The 10179-nt window shown below is 23.9% G+C and overlaps 1 protein-coding gene across 2 annotated transcripts in view; it reads right to left on the bottom strand.

Annotated features, from left to right (window-relative positions):
* Positions 1-10179, bottom strand: part of LOC105450126 (adrenodoxin-like protein, mitochondrial) — an 18310-nt gene that overhangs the window by 5587 nt on the left and 2544 nt on the right. Inside the window, exons 3-4 of one of the 2 annotated variants that reach the window (XM_011689824.1) lie at positions 7769-8016; positions 6163-6312 (exon numbers count right to left, since the gene is read on the bottom strand). In XM_011689824.1, the coding sequence (XP_011688126.1) occupies positions 6209-6312; positions 7769-8016 (352 nt within the window). In that variant the 3' untranslated portion in view covers positions 6163-6208. Of the gene's footprint in view, positions 1-6105; positions 6313-7768; positions 8017-10179 lie in introns of those variants that run through there. The other variant, XM_011689814.1, reaches the window with a different exon arrangement.

Here is a 10179-nt window from a genome sequence, read left to right as displayed (position 1 = left end):
GGGAGATGTTCCCGGTAGAATGTTTTTCGTACAAAATATAACAATATATTTTTTCAGCTAAAAAAAGAAAAAATGTTATAAATATAGATTCTAAAATGCTTTATTAAACAGTTAGAATAAAAATATGAAATTTGCATGAAATTTTTCATTTATGTTTATATAGATCCATCCATATATTGGAATTAAACAATTTAATTGAAAAAATGTTTTTAAGATCCAGATCTTACGCTAGACTTCTAACTCTCACATTCTCCGTGGGGAACATTGAAAAACAAAGTTTCATCGAACATGAATCATATGAATCATAAGAAATGAACATAATACAAAGAATTATTGATGCAATAGAAATTAAGCAAAAGCGGTACAAAATTTTTTTTTTAATGATAAATTCAATACATTGACGTTTATATTAACATGAGCGAATGACATTTTAAATGCAACAAAACTGTTTTTTGCATATTTCATTATTTGCTATAACTTTTTAATAAACTTAATTTTGCAATAATTTTTTAAGAGCTACGCTTTGTACGGAAAATCTGTATTCTTTATTGTACAAGATTTTCCGTACAAACTATTAATAGTATGTTTTATGCTAAAGTCAGAAAAAAAATGTTACCTATTCATAGGTAAAAAATTATAGCAATATATATATATGTGTACACACACACACACACACACACACACGCGCCACACGCACACACACACACACACACACACACAAAAGATATTACCTTTTATCTTTATTATAAGTATTTCTTATATTTTTTTATAAAACACGATAATATATCTCGTAAATTGTTTTAAAATAAATAGAGGGCACATGTATGATTAAGAATAATTTTTTTTCATATTTCTTAAGATCCACCTTTCTTTTTATATGAATTTTTGTTACATTATCTTCCTAGTCATTAGACATAAAAGTAATTATGCATTAAAAGTATTGTAATAAAATCACAACATAATTTATAATTTAAGAGACATTCTATTTTTTATTTCAACATCTTTTTACTATATTTTTAGGATATAAAATATCTCACACATTAGTCACTTATTTTTAATGTTTTACATTTAATAACTGGACCCAATTTACCATTATTTATTTTAATATTTAAAAATTGCAGTAGTTATTTATTGTTTTGTATTTTACCAAAATAAAATATTTATTCATTCTATTTATATTTATTTTAATGTACAAAAATATGAAGAACCTTTGAATAAATATAATATTTTATTATATTACGTCAAATTTCACACAGAACACTAAAATTATTATGTGATAAAAATATTTGAACATTTCATGAAAATTAATATTTTATATACTTATATTTGAACTTAGCTTTTTTAATATTTTATTGGTAATAATTTTTTATTTAATAACATCTCAAACGATGAGGTGCATTTAGAATAATTGTTATTAAATATTCAGAAATAATAGTGTTACACACATTTTTTGTTTTAGTACATTGTATCTTTATTCATTCTATATATTCTATTTCTATAAATTTCTATATGTATATTTTCCTATATGACGTTTAAATCTGGCGATTTGGAATGTAACACCAAACAATTTTATTAAAATACCCACATCGTTTATGAAATTATTTTCTAAAATTCTTAAATATTTATTGTTTATCTATAATAAGTTGATTTTAAAAAGTGCTTATGCGCTAATTTAAATTGTGAAAATGCGTTTTTACACTGTTACATTTTCCACTATATATGTACTTTTAAACTTTTTATTTTATTTCTTTGTCCTGCTACATCTTCCTTTTTTTATTTAAATCGAACCAAAAACGTTAAACTCATTATTATTTGCTAACCTAATTTTCCGTAATTTCTTTTTCTATTTCGAAATGTTTATTCTTTCCTTAGAACATATATTGTTCTATAAGATTCTTTCATAAATTCAGTTTTTTCTACTTGTTTCACTTGCATGTGATTTTTTTCAAGTAATATATATGCTTATTATATCAGTGTTTTTTATACTTTTAATGAATTGTTTATTCATTTTTTCTCTCATCGAGAAAAATAAATATAAGCGACAATTATAGAGCATTCAATCGTAGATTTTTCTATTTTTTTCTTATGATTTTCTGTTTCTCAGATTCAAATGCTTACGGACATTTTTTTAATCTTAAAATCAATTCTGTTTTTTGTATCTTTAATAATATCTACTATTTTTCCTTACTTAATTTTGCGATTAAAAACGATTTTTTCTTTATAATTTATTCTAGCGTTTATAAAAACTGATATTCTTTCTTTTACTTGGCATCTTGAAAAATAATGTTACTTATTCTTTTAAATTTTATTGATTTTAGTCTTATATTTTTTTATTTGACAGAAATACAAAATTATTCATATATTTACACAGAAAACGTAAATATTGTCTTATTTAATTTAAATTATTTTCTTCAATTTATTATTTAATATTAAAATCTATTCAATAAAATATTATACAATTACGAAAGAAATTATTTTTATTTCTGAAGTAAAGTAAAATTATATGAGATAATAAAACAAATTTTAATAATCTGTTTTAGATTAAAATCGATAATTATAAACATATATTGTGGAAATAACAAGTAAAACAAATCTAAAAATCATAATTTACTAAATATACTGTTATCATAATTAATTGTTTGCATTATAAATTTTTAGTATGAAAATAATTCATGTGTTTGTATTTATGACTTTTGTTACGTAACTATTAAAAATGATATACATCATGCAATAAAAAATTTAAAGCGAGATCTGAAGACTTTCATTTTGAAAAAGTTATTTGTCTATATGTATCTTTTTTTACCATTAAGTCATTAAAAAAAATAAGATATCTTGTTTAGTTATATATATTATATCGAGTTATGTTGATTTCTAACGATTACGTAATTCATTTTATATGTACATTATTTTTCTATATTTTCTTAAAATTTCCGAATCAGATATTAAATTTTATGCAATGTTAATAAATCGTATATTTACTTTATACCGGGTAAATGACAGCCATCTAATGCTAATATTTGAAATATTTCTATTACTTTTGAAAATAAAATTTTTTAAAAGAAAAATATTTATTTTAAATAGATAAATAATATGACTTTTCCTGAAGTCAATTTGCATTATGCAATTACGAATGCTTTTGATAAGTAACTATGTGTCTTCCTTGTACTATTTGCTTCTCATTACGTTATGCACAAAAGTATTGACGAACGGTTATAACAAAATTAAATAATTACAAGATATTGTATATATTTTATGTTAAAATGTGCTAGAATAGTGTAAAATCTCTTTATTTTTTTTTTAATTATCATGTAATTCTAATACTTTTATATAGAATAACTAGAAAAATTATATATAATTCCATTTTAAAAAAATGACCTTGAAACCTCATTAAGATATAAAAAAATGTTTATTATTATATTACTTATACCCTTCAAGCATTTTTTTCGTTAAAGACATATTTGTATTTAAAAAAAAATAAAAGTAATGGAGATATTTCAGTTTCTAGCATTAAGTGCTCCACACTATACATGAAAAAAAAATAGTATGGGCTCTGTTAGTAGATTCATCTTTTATTCTTATTAATTAAAAGGATAGAAAATATTTACATAAGAAAAAATATAATATATTCTTTAATTAATATTAGGATTTACGTGATTAAAATAATGTTTTGAAGTTATATATTTTCGCAATAAGTATAAAGTTTAATTATGTAAGTAATATTGTTTGAAGTAAATTGCTTTGTGCATTAGCATTTTATCATGCTTATAAAAGGAGTAAAACATTTTAATATTAGAAAGAAATGAGATATCAGTAAACATCTAAGCAAAATTTGTAGAACTGAAACGTTTGAAATTCCTTTCCAATTCCAATTAAAGAATGTAAAATTTATAATTCTGTAAGGTCTGATGTATCTAATACACATAATTTTAGATGTATACCGATATATATATATATATATATATATTTTTTTTTTTTTCATATTATTAGATCTTAAAATATGTTTATTATATAGGAACACATAATATACTATCTTTGTTATTTTATCTTAAATTGATTAAAAACAATCATTCTTTTATAAATTTTATAACTTTTTATTTATGTATACAGTTATTACAAATTTAAAAAAACATGACTTTTTGCTTCTAATGATAATCTAAGATGGCTGCGATAAAAAATCAGAAGAATATAAGTTTTTATTTTTATCTGAATGAAATTTACAATATAGGATAACACAAGATAAAATAGACAAATAGATTTTTCGTTATCAAAAATATTTCTGTGCGCGCGCGTGCATGCGTGTGTGTGTGTGTGTGTGTGTGTGTGTAAAAATAAATTTAAAGAATATTAAAATATAGAAATAGCTTTTTTCATATGAGATATTGTATTCAAGAAAACTGATTTTGAAAATTAGAAAAATTATAATTTTTTTAATCTTTAACTTGGAAAATATTCAATATTGCGTAATATATTACAACGTATCAATCAAGATATTTTGTAACTATACTTAAATAACTAAAAATAATCTAAATTTCTGTGTAAGATTAAGTATATATATATATATATATATATACTTAATCTTACACAGAAATATATATGTATTTTTAAATTATTAAGTTTTCAAAAACGATTTTCATGACAAAACAGTCTTATACAATGAAATTATAATTCACAATTTTTTATATTAATAATCATTTTCTCATATTATACGTAGATCTACATGTAATAAATTTTAATATAGCTTAATAAATATTTATTTTTTCAATTTTACTTTATTACTTATTTATAAGAAATTTCAAAATCTGTTACAGTTTAAATTACATAAATAATTTTGTATTATATGTATAAACGTGTTTGTATAACTTCTTCGAATTCTTGAAATTTTATTGATACTGCAGATAGATATCAGATTGTTTACTGCCATAAAAATAATTTAATTTTATATAAGTTGTATCATTTTAAGCATTTGACTAGTAATGTATTAACTTCTTTTGATTTTGTAATGTATAGGAATTGTGTATAACATTTAATTAACGGTACCAAACAATTTTCGCGCGCGCGAAGGTGTGTGTGTGTGTGTGTGTGTGTGTGTGTGTGTAAGTACAAAATTAATTTTCTAAATGTGTTGTGATAAAGTACCAAATGAAAAATACACGTGTGATAATTCCAACAGGCATAGAGTGTGGTCTGATTATGTTTATCACATTTGTTTTGTTATTAAAATAATTTAAACAAAAGTCATACTTGTTATTAAAGCAATTTCAACTTTTGTTTAAATTACATAATTACAAGTGTGATAAAAAACGTGATCTACGCCTATAAGAATTATCTATATGGATCAAACTGAGAAAATGTCTATTATTATATATCATAGTATATAATATACAGAGTATATCTCAAATAACGTCCGTTAATTACATAGCCTTGTAAAAAATTGAGTCGAAAAGTCCTGAACCATTTTTTTTCTACAATGCTTAATGACGTGATCATTACTGCAGTAATTACTGTTTCATTGAGCATTGTAGAACAAATTGTTGTTAAATAGCTCACTAATTATATATCGCTATTCCTTAAAAAAAATTTTGTCGAAAACTTTTGAATCATGTTTTTCTACAATGCTCAATAAAGATGTAATATACTGCAATAATAATTACTTTATCGTAAATGTAGAAAAAAATGATTTAGGACTTTTTTAACTTTTTATAAGGAATAACACTATATAATTAGTGGGTACTATTGAGGATACATCCTGTATATGTCTGTTTGGAATATAACATTTTTAATATTTGTTTGTCACACTTGTAGCACATTTGTGGCAGCACAGGTGAAAACTAACCCGATAGATCACTATTCACATATAAATGTTGTACATTCAAAAAATCAGATTTTTAATTCGTAAATACATTATATCATAAATGTGTTGTGTTATTATCATATATGATTGTAATTTAAAAAAAAGAAGATATGTATCATAATCCATGTATAAGAAATAAATAAATGTAATATACAGGAACGTTACATAAATGGCGTTACATAAATTATTTTTATGTTCTGTGTATTTTCATCTATTTTTAATCTGATGATGATGCTCAAGCAAAAAATCACATATTAATTTTTAATACTATTTATTACAAAATACCCTTACAAGTGAATGATATTACTTACAAGTATTTACATATTTATTTAACTTCAATAAGAAAAAAAAATTTTTTTAATGCGGAGTAGGAGTATGTCCATCCACATAAAAATTCCTAGTTGCCTTAGGTAATTCTAGCTCTATGCCATCTAATTCTTTCTTCAAAATTATTTGACAACCTAGAAAGAAAACAAACAAAATTTATTCGTGTTCATGGAGTTATATATGTTAAAATTTTCTTACTCATAATTATGTCAAGTGTAACGACAAAAGCAAAAAATAATGAAAAAGAATCGTTTATATTGTGAGCAAATGTGCAAAATTAAATTTACGATTAGTAAGCAAAAATATTAAACATTTTGAAATATTGATTTTATATGAATTTTATCAATGTTCTTATATAATATTTTATAAATGTTTTTAAAATATTGTGTAATATATTTCGTATATTATACATTATTTGTATATTATTGTATAATATTTCACTTTTATATCAATATTATTGATTTTCTAGATGTGCGTCAAAGTTTGTTCACAATAACATTATATACACCATTAAGAACTACATTGCTGAGACTATTTTGTTTAATGAGAGATAAAATCTTAATTCATAAATTGAATAAATTATAAAATTTTTCGCAATATATAGATGTATTGTATTCTGATAAGCTATTTTTGAGAGGCTATTTTTTGTCTTAATAACCAGAATTATTTGTTTAATCAAGAACTATGAAAATTAAATCAGAATTATCAATAATTAATGAGTTCTCACAAAATAATACGCTAGCTTTGCAAAAGAAAAATGTAAAAATTGCATTTTTTTAAACCAACTGTGTTTTTTTCACACCAATCGATTCATCTCATTCATCTCATTCTGTGCATAGAAGTATTCAGATATAATTATCAAGAAACTAATAGTTTGCGAGATATTTCTTATTTTATGTCGAAATATGACATAGTAAAAAGTATTAAATATCTCGTCAAGTATTGACTTTTCGATAACTTTATCTTAAGACTTTCATATGCAAAATAATTAGAGAATTCATATTATTTAACAAAAAATATATATCATTTAAAAAAGTGAAGTGACCATGTGATAAAATTGATTTTTTTGGAAAATTGATTTTATCATTATTTATCTCCCTCCACATCCTACAATTTTTGTTTGAAAATTGTATTGTTTGTTGTTTCAACAAATAAAATTCACCTATTTTTTATAATAATTTTTATATATATATATATATATATATATATATATATATATTCATAATGTTATATTCACATACAGTTTAGTAATTTTTTCGATTTACAACTGACTACAAAAAAATGTCACAATTTGACTTTAACACAATCGATACAACAGTCATATAGTTTTACTACCAAGAACGAAGGAGCGAATACGAAGTTTGTGAGAGATGTGACTTATGTTATCTAACTGTTTGCATTGAGCGATGTAATCTTCGTCATTAAACCGTTTCCAACCAGAAACCAAAGCCCAGTTACATAAACTCTTTACCGTGTTAGTACACTCCACCTCTCCCTTCAAATGGGCTATTGCTCATCTCATTTGATATTTCGCAATTTGTGCCATCTCCTTGTTAATAAAACGTTTTAAAGAAAAAGAAAGATAGATACCTAGCCTAGAATTTTCCTTTAAGAAAGGTGCTAGATCCAAGAGATCTTCTTCTCTTTCATCAGGAATTGGAAGTTTGTCCATATAATCATGATGTACATACACATGACAAGTTGTGCACGCTAGACTGGCTTCGCATGCACCTTCCATGTCAATCTCATACCTATGAGCTAAATAAAGCACATTATCTCCTACTTTCCCTTTTACTTTAACTTTCTTGCCTGTTTTGTCAATAAAAGTGACGTTAACTCTGGAAAGATAATCAATAAAGTAATTTCTATCAATATCATAAAATTATTAACTTAATCTAATGTTCACAATATAATATTATTAGGTATGTGCACAAGATTAAGTCTTTTTTCAGTGCTCTGGTGTAATTTAAATTCCCTGGCGGAAAAATTTTTATGGAAAACTAAAAATTTTTATCAAAAATTATAGAAAAGTTACATAGATTGAGACGAGATCTTAGAAATTCTTAGTTCTCTTAGTAATAATTCATACTGAGATGTAGAGTGACGTAATTTTACCATATTTCTAATTGTAAGAAGAACTATTCCCTTTCTGTAAAAATTCGTAATGGAGCGTCAGAAGACATACTAATTCGTACATATTTTTATGTATTTTTATAAAATTCTACAAAAATTTAATTATCGCAGTATTGCATATTTTTTCGCATTTATGCATTATTTGGCATTGAAATTCGTCCTTGTTCGTAGAAATTTGTCAGGGTTTCAAATAAATTTCTACTTTTTTGCGTTTTTGAAGAGTTGAGAAAAGACAAAAAAGATCATTTGGACAAGTAAATCAGAACGTCATTCTACTACATAATAATGCTAGGCTGCATATTATTCTTCATATTCAACAAACCATTTTTAATTTGGGCTGGGAAAGTCTTCCCGCACGCGACATATTCATCAGACGCCTTTGGGTTAACACGTATTCTGATCGATGCAGCATTTTTTAGCTGAATAGCGCTTTCAAGATGTGACAGATATGAGACAAAAATAAATTAACAATTTTATTGCCTCCAAATCCATGTCTTTTTCACAGAAGAATCCGAATTTACTTGAGAGATAAAAGAAAGTTATAGAAAAGTAAAATAAATTTTAATGACTGAAATTAGTATATTACATTTATTTTAGATTTAAAGCAAAAATGGGTGAAAAAAAGGATTAAAACTTTTACACACACCTAATATATTCCCCCTAAGCAAAATGATAGTAAAAACGTTTGCAAATTGACAGCAAATTCAATCAGAATTTTATATCAAAATCATTTGTGTCCCAATTAGGCTTTTGTATCTTGTTTGCAAAACTTGCTATTTCTAAAATAAAAGCAAATTAATGCCAAAAATCTCACGAAATTTACATAATCTAACTAAATGGCAAAAACAGCAAGAATATGCAATGGCACAATACGATGGAAAATTAGCAGCAAATATATCAAGCAAAGTGTGCTGTTACCTTAAATAACATATCATATGATATTAATGTTTATTCATGTTCATGTTCATTATAGTGTTCTATGTGACCAAAAAATATTTGAGAAAAAAATTCACGGTTCCAAAGAATTCCCAAACTATATCTAGTTGCTTTTGTGATCGTTTTGTGGGAATGATACTTCCAATGATTATACATAAATATGAATGGAGATATATAACATATCAGTGAATAGTATGTGTTCAATATATTTAAAAAAAATAAAACATGTATAGTTAGAATCTTTTTTTTTTCATAAATGAATACATATTACAGTTTTCGTTGATTTTTACGATAGAAACAGTTTCTGTTACTCGTGAGTGAGGAAATTAATAAGGAAAGCAACACTAAGAACAACCTGGATTAGTTTGCATTTAAAGAAGCTTTTAATATAGTTTAAATTTATCTTTCCTCCCACTCGCTGCCTTTTCAAAAGTAAGGACATGATATATCTCTAAAAAATTGCATAATTTAATACACCCTTTTTTAAATACTTTTAAATATCTTTAATTGACCATTCGTAATTTGCTTATTTATCTATTATTTTTAAAGGAAATAAGAAAAAAAAATAATTTTCTTTGTAATATACAAAAACAAATTTTATTATAACTTTATTATATTTTTTAAATTAACATATTTTTTAATATATAATATATCTAATATATCTAACAGATCAAATTAGATATATCATACACATTATTATCATTATTAAATTAACATATATTTTAAGGGGTTACCCCACTGTAACTTGTGAAAAAGAAGCGTATTTTTACGATTTTTTTTTCGGTGTAAGGAAGGGTAAGAAGATAATAATATTCAAGGATATTTTTAAGCATGTATTGAAGTATTTAAACAAAAATTTTCGCAGTAAAAAGTTGAAAAATGGCGGCGATAGAGCAGTTTCCGCGAGCCTGGTTAAATTTGAGGTCCTCCGC

This window comes from Wasmannia auropunctata, unplaced genomic scaffold (genome assembly GCF_000956235.1).
Source record: "Wasmannia auropunctata unplaced genomic scaffold, wasmannia.A_1.0 LD336111.1, whole genome shotgun sequence".
Taxonomy (NCBI): Eukaryota; Metazoa; Arthropoda; class Insecta; order Hymenoptera; family Formicidae; genus Wasmannia; species Wasmannia auropunctata.
Note: the sequence above shows the minus strand (reverse complement) of the source record. Positions and strands in the feature narration are given on the sequence as shown.